We start from the raw sequence: 15,235 nt of genomic DNA on the forward strand, positions 1-15,235 counted from the left end.
GAAAAAAATTGGGAATATATATTTTATAAAATAATAATTATTGTGACTAAATTGTAGTACGCATGTAAACTCTATCAGTGTGTCAGCAATGATGACGTATTTATATGTTATAATACTCGTCTAATCGTACAAGTATAACCTCAAAGATCATGAATTATCTAGTCAGATAATACATATTATGATTTATATGGGTACAAGTGTTTTCTTTACTTAATTATCTTTAAAAAATTAATTATTTTTAATTATGATTAATTATGACATTTATGATTGTGCTTTTTGCTGAATAATTTTTTTATTTTTAATTCCAGTAAAATGATTATTTTATTGTGTATTGATTAAACAACAACAACAACAACAACAACAACAACAACAACAACAACAATAACAATAACAACGACATCAATAATAGTAATTATTGATACATTTGGAGTAATGACAATGATTATAACGCCAAACAATAAATTAATGAATGTGATTAATAATTCATCAAGATATAAAAATGAATTCACTTTTGAAATCTGTGAAATCTATTACCAACAAAAGGCATTTCCTTGTGAAAGAGTCACTGAGGAAACAATTAAACACAACGGTAATGGAGATTCAAGGTGTCGAGGGAATATCAGAAGGTACTGTCGGGAACTGCGAGGAAACAATGGCACTTTGTTCAGTACTAGAAGCAATATTCCTTCATGGGCTGAAGGACAGCCTTTTGAATCGAGTTACAGAGGTGCTCAGTGGTCCAGACTTTGACGCGATGCCACAGCCGAGTTTCTGGGGTCCACTGCTTGTCTTTTCACATCGGGAAATGATCGATCAGATACAAAATTTCCAACAAATAACGACTGAAGTTGGTTATTGTCGTGCGTGGATACGACTTGCCCTTAATGAGGGCCTTCTCTCGAGCTATCTTTCATCTATACAGCAAGAAGATTCAGCATTGAAACCTTATTACGATAAGTCTGCGTTCATTCGCGATGCGGATCACGTAGAGGTTACCAGAAGATTGATTGAGAGTCTGGAGAGTATTACTTTCGAATTGGCTTGTAATACTAGTTTATTAAATTTCTGGTCGAGCACACCACTTCTTATGGCAGCCATCTGGTTGCCGCCCATGAAATCATGTCCAGTTTTCAGCGCAGTAGACATTGCCAAGACTATCAACAGCGATCCGATAGACTCGTCTTACAATAGTGATGACGTTGAAACAGCTAGCTCGATTGGCAGCATGGGCTCTTTTTCATCCCAATCTATTTTGAATAATATTAACTCCGTTAATGAAGACGATGCTTTGAGAATAATCTTAGCGAATGGTGGAAGATCCATCAAAATTGACGATAAAAATACTGGTAGAGACATCGGAGAGTCTAGCAGATCACAGCTAATTAAAGATGCTCCGAAAATCGCTAAAAAAACTGAATCTACATCAACTGATGTGCCGACAGCTGAAGTTGAAAGTACAACGACAGCTGAAGTTAAAATTATTGAAAATGAGACGGCAGGTGTAGAAAAAGACAAAGAACTAGCAAAAAATGAAGTTGTTGGTAATTCTTTAATTGGAAAACTCGGTTGGTCTACTTCATTAGAAGAGGGCGAATCTTCTATGACTTCTTCAATGATTTCACGAAATTCTCTGGCAGAACCACGCACTCCCGGGGATGGAGCGACTTATGACGCTTTAATTAAAAGTTATCATACCGCTGGATATGCTACTTCGCCAGACCTTTGTGAATTTCTTGACAAATATACGCCAGGAGCTACTAAAATTAAAGAAGACCCCCAACCTGAAGAAGTTAAAGTAAGTATTTTTTTTTCTTTCCTCTAAAAAATTTTTTATTATGATTATTTATTTTTTTATCATCATTTACAGATTGGAGATGACTTGGAAAAACAAATAGGCCGGTTACCAAATGAAAAAGGCCTAGATCTTCAAAATTACAGTTGTTTCGACTGTGGGCATGCTATAGGATTGACTTTTTTGAAAGCTTATGTTTGTGGATTCTCTGGGAATTATTTTTGTACAAATTGCATGACAACAGAAGAATTTTTAATTCCTTCACGGATAATTCATAATTGGGATTTAAAACACTATCGAGTTAGTGTAAAAGCGGCTACGTATCTTACAGATTGTGTTACTCTACTGAACCTTAAGCTTCTTAATCCTAAAATTTATGCTGCGGTGGATAGCATGGCACAGTTACGTACTTTGAGAATACAATTGAATCTTCTGCGGGCGTATTTGTTCACCTGTCGTGAACCAATCATTGAGTCACTGCAAAAAAAAATTGCGCCACGAGATTACTTGTACGAGCATGTACACCAATATTCGGTATCAGATCTTTTGGATGTACCTTCAGGAGCTTTAGCCCAGCAACTTCAGAAAATTGTCGAGTTTGCGAGGAATCATGTTTTAAATTGCTGGCTTTGTAGACAAAAAGGTTTCATATGTGAAGTTTGCAATAATCCAAAAGTTATTTATCCTTTTGATATGTCGTCGACATACAGAGTATGTATTTACACTTGAAATTTTATTTATAAATAAACATTTATTATTATCACTTAATAAATTTTAGTGTGGAGAGTGCAATGCTGTATTTCATGCTAATTGTTTAAATTCAAAAAATCCGTGCCCCAAATGTGAGCGCAAACGTAAGAGGATGGATCGACCACCAATTGATGCTCAAGAACCATCAACGTGATAAAAGAAAAATTAAATAAATAAATAATTAAGCAGTATAATTATTGAATAAATAATTAAATTTCATCGCTTGATCGCAATGATATCTAAAGAGCTTTAAAAATAAATAAAATATTGACGAAAAATTTTTTATTAATTTAATATATATTTATGTACAAAAATACAAAAATTATAATTTTCTAAAGGATATATAATTAATATTATTTAATAATTGTGCGTAATACTGGTCCTTATTGTCATATTAATTATTATATAAATATATTATAACGTGTATATATAACAATAACTTTGTACTTGATATATAATTCAACGTTATTTGAGAATTATTAAAAAAATAATTTTATGTATTTATAATAAATTGGCAAGTGCACGGTAAGAACAAGATTACACTGGACATCATCCTAGATTATACTGAGTGAAAAAAAAAAAAAAAATCTGGATTTTTTTAGTTACTATCTGAAATTTTTTTTTACCACAGATATTACAAAGTGTAATCTGGGATGATATCCAGTGTCATCTTGTTCTTTCCGTGTGGGTGAAAAAAAAATATATATATATATGTATATGATAAAAATTATTAAACTTATCAATGTAAAGATTTAGGAAAATACGCGGAAGGCAATAACGGTTTATAACTGTTGGCTCGACGCAAACCGCCTTGAAATGTCGTTGAGCCAGGAGCACTTTTTGATTTACCAACAGTCCCTATTGCCATATTATTATTATCCGTATTCGCTGGAGTTGACGTAATGCCATTCGTTGTCACTGATGTTGTGGTAGGTGTTATTGGATTACCTGGTAATTTATTTAAAATATTTAAACGATCCATTGGTGTACTGGTACTTGTAATTTGTCCAGGTCTATTGAATGTTGTTATACCAACAGTACTATCGGTAATACCTACACCAGTTGAACGACCACCAGTAGTTGTCAGTCGTCCTGTTTGATTGGCACTTGGGTTTAATAACACCGAAGGATTACGTAGTGGTAAACCAGTCATAGGTACACTATGATTTGCTGTAGTAGTGGTTGTGGTACCAGTGATAGGTGTTCGTTTTTCAATTTTACTTGTTGAAAATTTATTCTGACGCGGCAAAGTTAATTGGAATGTTGATGGGATGCTAATAGGTACTGCTGAAGTCGTTGCACTCTGAAGTGGCGATTGTGATTCGGCTAATCGACGATTTAACCAACTGATTACTAAAATAAATAAAATATCAATAATAGCATATACATAAAATAAATAATTACTTATCAAGTACCAAAATATAAATAAAAAATTCCATACCATTGTCATTATTTTTAATAGTTTTTTCTTTATCTTCCAATTGAGATTGCATTATCTTTAATTGATCTTTCGAAGAATCAAGTTCAGTCTTAGTAGCTTTCAATTCCTTCGTCAGTTTATCTAGCTTACTCTGCATTTCACCAAGTTCTTTTTGCTTTGCATCTAAAAGCCTTTCTTGCTCCAACGCAATACCTGTACGCAATTTCAATTTCGTTTTTGTCGACTCCAAATCATTTTGTAGTTTTTTAATAATATCATTAGCTTTAATAACTTCATCACTAACATTTTTCAATGCATTTTGTTTACGCTGTACTTGGTTCTCTTTCTGCGCTAACATTTCTTCAAGTTGCTGCTTTTGCTCTTTGCTTGTCTTCAACATCTCCAAATGCTTGCTGATTAGAATAGCTTTGTCCTTTAACTCCTGCTCCATCACTGCTACACGAGTCTTTAATTCATTAACGTACCTATCTTTCTCATGATAGTCAACATCCAACTTGGAATTTTGTTTCTTAAGTTGACTCAAGTCCCGTTGCGCTAAATTTAATTCCCGCTCCAAATTTTGTAATTGTTTAGCTTGTTCTTTGTTTGTAGCTTCCAAAAATGATTGTTTGTCTTTATAAGTTATATTTTGAGATCTTAACTCTGCGTTTTCAGTGTGAAGATGTTGGAGCGTGTCACTGTGTTGTCTTTCTATCTCCATTTTTTCTATTTCTGTCAATCTTTGCCATTCTAACTTAGCCTGGACTAGTCTAAAAAAATAAATTTTCATTAATAAAAAAATTAGCTTTATTAAATGATGATTTTTGCTAAATTTTGTTTCTCTTAAAAAAAAAAAAAAAATATTTTGGAAAAAAATATTTTGAAAAATGCCAAATTTTGAATTTTTGAAAGTTATTAAAAATGAAGTTCTCAGTTAAAATTTTGGCTCAATTTTTTTTATTAAATATCTTGTACTGATCTTAAAAAATCCTAAAATTTTTAGAATTTTTAGTGTTTTTCTTTTTTTTTCCAAAATATGAATTTTTGAATTTCCAAAAAAAATTTTGTCCAAGGTCATTTCTTAATTATCTATCTAGAAATAGAGTATTTCATACTTGAAAAGGCACAAATTCAAGTCAAGATTTTTGCAATGACACTAAATTTCACCAAAAAAAAAAAAACCGATTTTATCATATGACTATCCTGGAGACAAAATTTTTCTTATTCTCTTAATAATATAGATTAAAAGTAAAAAAAATTAATTATACACACCGATCTTTTTCAATACTCAATTGATGAGTTGTTGTCATTTGCAGCTGATTTTTTTCAGCCCGAAATTTTTGCTCTAATTGCTCAAAATCCTTGATCTTGCATTCCAACTCTTCATTAATATTACTCAGTCTCGTCTCAAGTGCATGGACTTCCCGATTTTTATTATTTAAACTTTCTTTTAATTGTTTCATCTTCATAGCCATGTGAGTCTTAATATCGGAGTCACTAGCTGGTGATATATTCAAACTCAAATGGCACAGATGCTTAAAATTGTTAGTTTCAACAAGCTTGAATATCCATTCACCGTTGCCTTCTTCAGACAACAGTAGCAAAAATTTTGGTGGCGATTTTGAAGCACCACTCATTGATCCATGTGACTGTTCCAGCAGATGAATCAACTGAGTAGCAAAGTTATCAAAGTCCACCAGCAATCCCTGTTGAGCTTTAAGTACTTTGAAGTCATCCTCAGTAATAAGTAACGAGTATAAAAAACACGGGTCATCATCGTCAGATAAAAGAACACATAGAGTCTGTAAGAATAAAATAATTTTATTTATAATGTCACTGTCAGTTTGATAGAATTAATTACAGGTTACAATAATAAATAATTACCTTACGACAAACGGGACTTATTCCTGAATGAATTTCAACGTTAACTCTCAACTCTCGTTGACGTTCCTCTTTATATTGCGGTTTTAAATAAACTTTCTGTACTTTTGTATACAATACTTCAACATTATTTAATTGCATCGCCGCATCACCTGATTGCAATGTATTACCAGCTAAACTGTTCATAAAATTCATTATCAATCTTTTTTATTTTTTTTTTTTATTAAATTTTAAATTATTAACTAATAAATTATAATAAAAGCTCTACATTGATTTCACTAATTTTCGTTAGACTTTTCGTTACAACAAATGACGCTTTCGTACTTTTAAATTGGTTATCATAAAAGCTTGTTTGTATTTCACTGTTTTTTTTTATTTTGTCGTTCATGAAAACCACCATGTGCGATGACAATAAAGTTAGCCGACATTTAAAAATTTTTATAACACTTAAAATTTTTTTAGAATTTTATAGCAATTTAATTATTATAAAAAAATATTATTAAAAAGTTTCACATGTAAAAATTAATAAAAATCACAAGTGAAAAATGTTGGAAGCATTTTTTTATTGTAATTGATTTGTTAAAAAAATTTTTAAAATCAACAGCTGACGGCTAACTTCAGTGTTATTTTTTTTTTTTGTTGAAAAAATTATCACAAAAAAAATTTTTTTTTTAATTTCATTTGTAAAAAAATTTAAAAAACTGTAAGTGCAATTAAAAAAATTTTTTTTAAGTTTTAATAATTAATAAACTAAATAAAATAAAAAATGTCGGCTAACTTTATTATTATCCACATACGTGAGAATATATTTTTTTTACCAAAATTTAATTTACTTAAATTTTTTTAATTATTTTAAATAAATAATTAAAGTGTAATTTTTTAATTTTACAATAATTAACATTTTGTATTTAATGGAAAAAAACAAAAAAAAAATATTTTGTAAAAATATCAGTTGTTGATTAAGTAGAAATTTTTTTGATTAAGTTGTAATAGCATTTTTTTTACATGCCTATAGTCTAGTCAGTTTTTTTGTTGAATGATATTTTTGTTTACATTTGATAAAAATTGACAATTTTTAATAGTAAAGAGGTTAGTTAATTTAAAAAATATTTACAACAATAATAAATAAAAATGAGCCTGTCACCAAAAGATTTAACAAAATTGATGGGGATTCTGGATGAGGAAAATATTGACACACCATTGGATAACCTAATAAAACAATTACATAAAGAATTCTCATCACAAGATAAATTCAAAGTCGGTTTGACATTAGTACTTTTATTACAACAATTAGATTTGTTACCACATCAAGTTTCACGGTTGATAGCAATGTCAATGCTGCATCATTTGTATCCAGGTGAGCAATTTTCGTCAACTCCGTTTGCGAGTGTTTTCAACCAAATGCTGAAACCGGGCGACACATTGAGTACTCAAGACTCTAAATCATTATCCTCTGGACACATTCCTGTTTTGTCACAGAGTGAATCTAAATTTGTCGCTAGTCTGATTGCTTTCCACGGAGTAAAAATGTTGAAGCAAACTCCCCGGCAAATTTTAGAAGACTTGTACTTCACTCCAATATCCGTGGGTGCGGATCAGCTGACCAAGTTCCAGCTAAAACTAGCTGAAAGTCATGCAGAGCTTCCGAGTATCAGTAAGTGTGGTATTCCTATAATTCTACCCGACTCAGATGCTAATAAAAAAATAGATTCAAAGAAGACGCTCCAAAAAGACATAATAGAAAATTTAATTGATGGTGATCCACCGCTGTGCAGTCAAAATTACCGACCTGAATTTCTGCGGCTCGCTCCGCCGCTTTATGATCATCCTGCTGGTGGGTTAAAGTGGATGCCTGTTACAGAGCTGTATCAATTTTCACCAGAGTACGATGTCAACATGTGCGTATCGAACAGTGCCGGTGCTGAGGCTCGTAGGTTGATGCGAAAGGCCTTCACCAAAGTTCTGACTCCGCAGCAACAACAGCATCTCAGCACAGAGTTGAAGAAAGATCCAAAATTAGTTTATCACATTGGTTTAACGCCAAGCAAGTTGCCAGAGTTAGTGGAAAATAATCCGCTGATAGCGATCGAAGTTCTTTTGAAATTAATGCAATCAAGTCAAATAACAGAATATTTTAGTGTTCTAGTTAATATGGAAATGTCATTACACTCAATGGAAGTTGTTAATCGTCTTACGACAACTGTTGACTTACCCACCGAATTTGTTCATCTCTATATAAGCAATTGTATATCGACTTGTGAAACAATCAAAGATCGTTATATGCAAAATCGCCTCGTAAGACTTGTTTGCGTGTTTCTTCAGTCATTAATTAGAAATAAAATAATAAATGTACAAGAATTATTTATTGAAGTGCAAGCTTTCTGTATTGAATTTAGTAGGATTAAAGAAGCCGCGGCTTTATTCCGGTTACTTAAACAGCTTGAGTCTGGAGATGTCGCCGGTCTTAATGTTTCAACGACTAAAAAGAACCTTGATGTTTCATAATTAAATATCAACACTCTATTAAATTAGATAACTTTTTGGAATAAATAATTAACCCTGAAACTTTGTAATTATATTTTTTTCTGATTTTTTTTAAAAGCCAACTTAGAAGCTATTGTCTGATTAATCCAAGGATTAAAATCTATAAATAGTAATCATTCAATAAAATTGTATAAAATTATTGAGGGTTAATTTCTATGAAATCTTTGTAAGATAATTTACAGTAAATTATAATCATGTGTTCGAACATTGTATATATTATTAAAAAAATATATTTTTCATGATAAAGTAATTAAATTTATTAATAAAGAAAATTGTATTTTTTTTTTTTACCATTCAATTTATCACTAACAACTGACAATTTTTAATAAAAAATAATGACACTGAAGTTGACAGACATAAAAAATATTTTTAGAATTTTATGGCAATTAAATTATTATTAAAAAAATTTCAAATGTGAAAATTAATAAAAATTTTTTAAATTAAAAATTGTTATTTGTTTGCTTACTTTAATTATTTTTTTTATCTCTTTCTGATTAGTTTCTGTTGCTCTACATTCCCGCCTAAAAAAAAGAGACTAACGCTTTTTATTACGGTCAACAGGGTCGCTTGAAGCTCCTCTATGACATTGAACATCCCTTTTTTTTTATACTCGCCTTTATTTATACGCATTATTTACACGCACGATGGACCAGTGATGCTGTCTGACGTTACCTAGATCGAGATAATAATATAAATAAGTTATTAGAGATCAAACTTTGAATAATGAAGGTAATAAGTATTAATACTATCCTCGTGCTCATTTCCTTAGGAGTATTATGTTTTAGTAATCCGCATTATAAAGGTATTTATTATCTTTTGATAATCATAAACATTAATCTAACCTATAAGTGGCCTTGAAAAATTTTTATGACAATAAAGTTAGCTTCACTAGTTCACTTGACAATTTTTTAATTTTCTTTAATAATAAAAATTTTTTTTTTTAAATTGCATTTTTAATTTATAAAAATTCTACACGTCCATTTTTTTTTATAATTTTTTTTTGCTATAATTTATTTGTTAAAAAAAAATTAAAACAATTATGAAGTGACAGCTAAATTTAATGTCATTTTTTTTTTGCCATTATTTTTTTTTTTTTTTTTACAAAAATTCTTAAAATTATCAACAATCTGCTAAGTTAATTTTCATAAAATTTTTTTGCATATTTTAATTAATAATAAATTAAATAATAGGGAATGAAAGGCGTTTTATAAGACAAGTTGACGGTACTACGACGGCAGAACCAAAGATCGGCTTAAACAATACTACTTTGATGAGTAGTAATGACAGTGTAAGTACAACAATGAAAATAAAGACTGCTCCGCAAAAAGACAGAGAGACAACGACAACATCTCCGTACCGTGAAACCATCAGCAGTAAAACGACAACTCAAAGCATTGATAAGTTACAATATGAACGTTATACAAAAATGAATCAGAATCGTCATACAACGAGTACAACAACTGCAATGCCAATTTCATTAGATATTTCATCTTCAGTATCTTCATTTGTACCACGTCAATTTGATGTCTTGAGCTTCATAGGTTGATAAATCTCTACTAATTTTATTTAAAATTTTATGACACTGAAGTTGACATATTAAAAATTTTTTTAGAATTTTATAGCAATTAATTATTGTAGAAAAATTTAATTAAAAAGTTTCACATGTGAAAATTAATAAAAATTACAAGTGAAAATTTTTAGAAGCATTTTTTATTCTAGTCGATTTATTTAAAAAATTTTTTAAATTAACAACTGACGGGTAACTTCAGTATATTAAAATTTTAATTAATTTCTTTTTTCATGACATTAAAGTTAGCTGTAATTTGACAATTTTTTAATTTTCTTTAACAAAAAAATTTGTTCTAAAAATTATTTAAGAAAAATTGCATTTTTAATTTATTTAAATTTCTACAAGTCCATTTTTTTTTGCTATAATTTATTTGTTAAAAAAAATTAAAACAATTGTAAAGTGACAGCTAAATTTAATGTCATTCTTTTTTCTTTTACTTAAATATTTAATTTTTGTTGAAGGTGGATCTCTCTTTACGTTCTGCTTAGTAGGATTTGGGATTCTCTCGTGGAAGGCGTATGCACTGCACATTGAACGTAGTTATAGAACTATTTAATTAAATATAATCATATCATATACTGAAATAAAGAATAATTACTAAAGATATGATCTCACGAAGATAGAGGTGAGGATTTAAAAGCACAATAAAAAATATAATAAATATACCAAATAAATTAAAATGAAATAAATATTCATTTTTTCTTTTTTTTTTTTTTCGATTAAATATATTCTGAAGATTTTTAAAGTCATTAAATCTAATTATACATATATTATCATTTTGGCTTTAAAGGACCCGTATTCTACGTTGAATTTTTTGTTAGTTTTAGTTTTTTTTAATTATTTTTTTTTTTTATTTGTTTTTAATTCGCGTAACTTCAAAAGTTATACGAAATTTAACTATTCCTTGCCTCTTACAATCGATTAAACTCTCTGTAATATGGCATTCAACGTTAGTTTACCGTAGTTTTAAGAGACAAAAGGTTTTATCCCTTCTCTCTTTTATGACCTTTTCAGAATTACTACCCTGCTCATCTTCCTATTTAGAGTATGAATTACATACGCCTTTTTAATTATTATCAATGTGATTGTCCAGTGACTTTATTATTTCCAACACACTGGCCTTTATTATTATTATGTTTTATTTTTATCATACTTTTAATTATTATTATTTTTTTCGTTTTTAATTAAGATATGTGATGATTAAGCCAGACTATGATTTTGTCATTAGACACGGCTTAGAGCCGTAAAAAATTCAACAAATTTCTCTACACATCATACAGTAAAAATTTTTTTTCGCCATGTTCCCATTATCAATGAACCAGAAAATAATATTACAATGATTTATTTCTACCATCAATTCGTTATTTTTTTTTTTTTTTTTTTTTTTTTTTTTTAAGAACATATTTGATTGCTGTCGGTTATCCGTATTTATCAAGTATTAAATACATTATTTTGTGTCAAGAGAATAGATTTAAAATAATATTAATTATTAATAATATTTTAAATATAATATAATATAATAATAATTAGACTAGGAAAAAATATTCCAGTCTAATCTATATGTAATATATTTTTTTTTATATAATATAATATAATATAATACATAAACAACAACAAAAATTAAAGAGGTGAATTCAAACCATAAATAAGTTTGAATTTACCGCAATATAATAATGATCCCGCCTATATCAGTTCAATTATCACGAATAATTATTTAATTAAAAATTGGAAGATTTGTTTTGATGAAGATGATCTACTTGGTGTATATTTTTCATTTTAAATGTGTACTAGGCATTTTTTATTTCTAAATCATCATCATGTTATATTAAAACCAACGTGACCTGTATTGATGTAATATGTATATGTATTACATGTGTGTGTGTGTGTGTGTGTGTGTGTGTGTGTGTGTGTGTGTGTGTGTGTGTGTGTGTGTGTGTGTGTGTGTGTGTGTGTGTGTGTGTGTGTGTGTGTGTGTGTGTGTGTTAAATTTGTCAGTTTGTATGAGTGTATTTGAAATGTAAATGTGACATCTACTCGCGCACAAATACAAACTCATTGTAATGATTCCAGCGATTTTCTTCCGAGTCAACACCAGGTTTAAGCTGTTCCGTAGAAGCTCCAGCGGTTCCAGAACCGCAGCTCGCCACAAGCTTAAATCCCTGTTCCTGGAGCATGTCAAATGCCTGCTCAATGAAGCTGTGTTTGAGGAAGAATCTCGAGGTGTATCTATCGGATAATCCGTGATCTGGATCTCGGCTTTCATTGAGCGTTTCACCAAATACATCCCTGCAGATAGCGACGCGCCCACATACGAGAATTCTGGAGAGCTTGCGGAATTTAACATCAGCAAGTCCATCGCGACCAAAAGCAAAGCTCCCGCGATAGCCTACGGTAATGTATCCGACTCCGCGTCTACCACAGAGCGACCTTGTGGTAGCACATCCTTCAGCATTGGCTTCCTGTATGGCTTTCTCCAATCCAGGAAGTCCATAATAAACAGCTTCCCTTCTCAGCCGTTCACGTTCGCGGAACCCTTCAGGTAATGTCAATGCTTCATTACGAAGGAAATCCAATACATAACGAAATAGAACACCGTCACGATCAAGAAAATATTTTCCTTTGGCGTCTTTTTCAACTGGTGTCTTACCCGTAAATATTGCTGATAGCTGACTGTCACTTTCTTTGGTAAGAGTTGACAGTGATGTTGTATAAAAGACTCCACCCACATTTAATTCAACTACTGAAGGAATTTCTCCGGTTTCTTGACTCATAATGTCAATTATTACACCTCACTGATTTATTAACAACGTTATTAACAGTCGTCAACGGGTTAAATTACCCCGAGGGTGTTGGTACTTGGCTAATGTTTGATCAACTGGCTTACACAGGCGCGAACTTTATAATAATATATAACAACGACAAGTATATGTGGAGATGACGATGTCAGACACCCGTTACGGAAAATTACACGTCAAGAAGTGTCCAACTGGCCCACTGCACTGCCGTCAAGACGGCAAGTGAGTTGCTCTCGAGCTTTATCAACTTGGGTAGATGATCAACGCGCAAGCCGATGTACCAACACGCGCAGGTCCTCAGGTTTACGTACGATTCGATCTGCATCTGCCTCCAAGAGATAGCTTGTCACTATATTTACTTTTTTTTTTTTTTTTTTTTTTTTTTTTATTTTGTATTATTTTATATATGTTATTTCCTCAACAATAAATCTCTTATGTCTCTTTACTTCTTGCCTGTTGACTTCGTATCCTCTCGAAAAATATTTTTACTACCTTAAATTTTATTGATGGGATGCGGTTATTTATTATTTATCGCGTGACACGGTTATAATCAATCTTTCTCATAATATAATTCTCTCCAGTCATTAATCATTGCTTGATCAATAATCCTGTGGTCAAGTTAAGCCAACTCAATAGAATGTGCGGCTCCTCACAGTATATCCTAATATTTAAAAGCTAATGCCGTTTAATAGACATTTTACCATTAGCCCAAGGACCACTAACTCAAGTTATAATCAATAAATTGCTTTGATCGTGGACCATACTATAATTTATATGATATATTGGGTGTATTTTCTCCAATATAAATTACGACCAATTGAATGGAAAATCAATTAACTGTTTTTCGTTTGAATTTTTACAATAAATATTTAAGACTATTTTAAATATAGAGCAAGGGTAAGTTAATAAAAAACAAAGAAAAAAAAAAAAAAAGAGAATTATTTACATACATTTTTTATTGAAACTCAATGCATGATGCATAGATTACTACAGTGAAACACCGCGTATAATAAATCTAGTATTTTCTCTGTATAATTTCATTTAAATTGATGTATTTAAGCTGCAGTGGAAATAATGTCTGAATATTTTTTAACTTTACTTGCGATACTCATGTCGATGTATTTATCACCGATTGAGACAACCATACCACCAATGATTGATGAATCAACTTTTGTTGTTAGAAGAAGGGTTTGTCCCTTTGTTAAGAATAATTTCAAGGCAGACTCAAGCTTAGTCTTGCTCTCAGCGTCAAGAGGCTTCGATGTTATTACCTCACACACTACTTCACCGCGATTAGCCGCCATAATTAGCTTGAATGCGTTTATTACTTGATTCAATAATCCCAATCGACCATTCTCGGCCAACAGGGCCAGCAGATTTGCAGTTGCTGGGTTCAAGTTTATTTTTGTGCTGATGGCTTTGAATGCATCGGCCTTCAATTTACGTTTTATTGATGGATCTTTTACAAAATCAACCAACTTGGCATCTGTTTTCAACATTCCCTGTACAAATTAATTATTCAAATATTAATTATTATTGCTAAATTATAAGACTGGGGTTAGCAGACACCTGACAATTTTTATATTCTTCTTTAAAAATAAAGTAGGCATAAAAAATTATTTATAAAAAAATAATATTGAAGTTACCAGTCAGCTGTTAATTTAAAAATTAATTACAATAAAAAAATGATTCTAAAACTTTTCACTTGTAATTTTTATTAATTTTTACATGTGACATTTTTTAATTTAATTTTTTTATAATAATTTTATTGCTATAATTTATTTGTTAAAAAAATTCTAAAAATTATCAGACATCTCTCAATTTTATTATCATGCTTTTATATTAATAAATTTTATATTTTCAGTGTTATAATAAATAACAATATTTAACCTGGAATTTCAAGAGATCTTTTTCAACAGCATCCAATGATGATTGTTTGCTTGCTGCTGAATACAAAGCAGTAGCATAACGTCCTTCAACACCAAAAACTTGAAGTGGAGGCTGTTGGAAATTATTTAATAATTATTATTTAATATCAACGAAACTGTGTTGTAAAAAAAATTACATAACACAAAATAATTTTTTTTTATTTCACTTTACGTACCTTTACCAATTGTTGTGTGACTGGAGATGAAGAAAATGATCTTACCTGGAAATAATATTAATATTTGTTAATTAAAAATCATTATAATTGATATTTTTCAATACCGCGAGTATATTTTGTTAACTAAATTGGAGTCTAACATTTATTATTTTACTTGAAAAAACAATATTTAAAAAATTTATTAAATAACTTACGATCATGTTGAGCCTGCTAGAAGACATAATTGATAAATATATAAATTATAAATTATATGTTTAAGTATTAATTTTGTAAATAATATTCGGGCAAGTGACCCGTTTTTTTTTCACAGATTAGCAGGTTACCAGTGAGCTAGCGTGAAGTTAGTTTTACACTTTGCTGTTCTTTGCTGAGTGCCAAC

At 30.2% G+C, this 15,235-nt stretch overlaps 5 protein-coding genes across 6 annotated transcripts; 2 read left to right on the forward strand and 3 right to left on the reverse strand.

Annotated features, from left to right (window-relative positions):
- Nucleotides 1–40: 40 nt before the first annotated feature.
- On the forward strand, nucleotides 41–3,058 carry Plekhm1 (Pleckstrin homology and RUN domain containing M1). The gene is made up of 4 exons (XM_074243119.1): nucleotides 41–191; nucleotides 309–1,795; nucleotides 1,868–2,503; nucleotides 2,571–3,058. Exons 2-4 carry the CDS (start codon nucleotides 500–502, stop codon nucleotides 2,694–2,696), a joined length of 2,058 nt encoding a protein of 685 aa, XP_074099220.1. The 5' UTR covers nucleotides 41–191; nucleotides 309–499; the 3' UTR covers nucleotides 2,697–3,058.
- A 145-nt stretch (nucleotides 3,059–3,203) lies between these two features.
- On the reverse strand, nucleotides 3,204–6,172 carry Sas-6 (Spindle assembly abnormal 6). 2 transcript variants are annotated; one of them, XM_074243118.1, is made up of 5 exons: nucleotides 5,847–6,172; nucleotides 5,235–5,764; nucleotides 3,984–4,732; nucleotides 3,600–3,895; nucleotides 3,335–3,490 (listed from the first exon to the last, which is right to left on the reverse strand). In XM_074243118.1, the coding sequence occupies exons 1-5, from the start codon at nucleotides 6,036–6,038 to the stop codon at nucleotides 3,479–3,481; spliced, it is 1,779 nt and encodes a 592-aa protein (XP_074099219.1). In that variant the 5' UTR covers nucleotides 6,039–6,172; the 3' UTR covers nucleotides 3,335–3,478. The 2 variants fall into 2 exon arrangements, with proteins under 2 accessions (XP_074099218.1, XP_074099219.1); XM_074243117.1 differs by having other exon boundaries at nucleotides 3,204–3,895; nucleotides 5,847–6,171.
- A 696-nt stretch (nucleotides 6,173–6,868) lies between these two features.
- On the forward strand, nucleotides 6,869–10,646 carry Not11 (CCR4-NOT transcription complex subunit 11). The gene is made up of 3 exons (XM_074242024.1): nucleotides 6,869–9,189; nucleotides 9,578–9,928; nucleotides 10,419–10,646. The coding sequence occupies exon 1, from the start codon at nucleotides 6,975–6,977 to the stop codon at nucleotides 8,346–8,348; it is 1,374 nt and encodes a 457-aa protein (XP_074098125.1). The 5' UTR covers nucleotides 6,869–6,974; the 3' UTR covers nucleotides 8,349–9,189; nucleotides 9,578–9,928; nucleotides 10,419–10,646.
- Nucleotides 10,647–11,831: 1,185 nt separating this feature from the next.
- On the reverse strand, nucleotides 11,832–13,166 carry Ktl (BTB/POZ domain-containing protein Ktl). The gene has a single exon (XM_074242025.1). The coding sequence runs from the start codon at nucleotides 12,726–12,728 to the stop codon at nucleotides 11,988–11,990; it is 741 nt and encodes a 246-aa protein (XP_074098126.1). The 5' UTR covers nucleotides 12,729–13,166; the 3' UTR covers nucleotides 11,832–11,987.
- A 524-nt stretch (nucleotides 13,167–13,690) lies between these two features.
- On the reverse strand, nucleotides 13,691–15,204 carry Atpsyno (ATP synthase subunit O, mitochondrial). The gene is made up of 4 exons (XM_074242026.1): nucleotides 15,051–15,204; nucleotides 14,857–14,901; nucleotides 14,643–14,753; nucleotides 13,691–14,254 (listed from the first exon to the last, which is right to left on the reverse strand). Exons 1-4 carry the CDS (start codon nucleotides 15,075–15,077, stop codon nucleotides 13,808–13,810), a joined length of 630 nt encoding a protein of 209 aa, XP_074098127.1. The 5' UTR covers nucleotides 15,078–15,204; the 3' UTR covers nucleotides 13,691–13,807.
- Between the last annotated feature and the right edge of the window lie 31 nt (nucleotides 15,205–15,235).

Source organism: Cotesia typhae, unplaced genomic scaffold, assembly GCF_013202065.1.
Source record: "Cotesia typhae breed Kobodo isofemale line unplaced genomic scaffold, CoteBio_Ctyphae contig_4, whole genome shotgun sequence".
Classification (NCBI taxonomy): domain Eukaryota; kingdom Metazoa; phylum Arthropoda; class Insecta; order Hymenoptera; family Braconidae; genus Cotesia; species Cotesia typhae.

What these genes read in the sequence shown, in the direction of transcription:
- Plekhm1 (XM_074243119.1), top strand. Translation starts at nt 500, where the DNA reads ATGAATTCACTTTTGAAATCTGTGAAATCTATTACCAACAAAAGGCAT. An exon ending in CCCAACCTGAAGAAGTTAAA is followed by an intron (nt 1,796 to 1,867) that starts GTAAGTATTTTT and finishes CATCATTTACAG; the next exon opens with ATTGGAGATGACTTGGAAAA. An exon ending in ATATGTCGTCGACATACAGA is followed by an intron (nt 2,504 to 2,570) that starts GTATGTATTTAC and finishes AATAAATTTTAG; the next exon opens with TGTGGAGAGTGCAATGCTGT.
- Sas-6 (XM_074243117.1), bottom strand. Translation starts at nt 6,038, where the DNA reads ATGAATTTTATGAACAGTTTAGCTGGTAATACATTGCAATCAGGTGAT. An exon ending in TAAGTCCCGTTTGTCGTAAG is followed by an intron (nt 5,765 to 5,846) that starts GTAATTATTTAT and finishes TTATTCTTACAG; the next exon opens with ACTCTATGTGTTCTTTTATC. An exon ending in TATTAAAAATAATGACAATG is followed by an intron (nt 3,896 to 3,983) that starts GTATGGAATTTT and finishes TATTTATTTTAG; the next exon opens with TAATCAGTTGGTTAAATCGT.
- Not11 (XM_074242024.1), top strand. Translation starts at nt 6,975, where the DNA reads ATGAGCCTGTCACCAAAAGATTTAACAAAATTGATGGGGATTCTGGAT.
- Ktl (XM_074242025.1), bottom strand. Translation starts at nt 12,728, where the DNA reads ATGAGTCAAGAAACCGGAGAAATTCCTTCAGTAGTTGAATTAAATGTG.
- Atpsyno (XM_074242026.1), bottom strand. Translation starts at nt 15,077, where the DNA reads ATGTCTTCTAGCAGGCTCAACATGATC. An exon ending in CTAGCAGGCTCAACATGATC is followed by an intron (nt 14,902 to 15,050) that starts GTAAGTTATTTA and finishes TATTATTTCCAG; the next exon opens with GTAAGATCATTTTCTTCATC. An exon ending in AAGATCTCTTGAAATTCCAG is followed by an intron (nt 14,255 to 14,642) that starts GTTAAATATTGT and finishes TAATTTGTACAG; the next exon opens with GGAATGTTGAAAACAGATGC.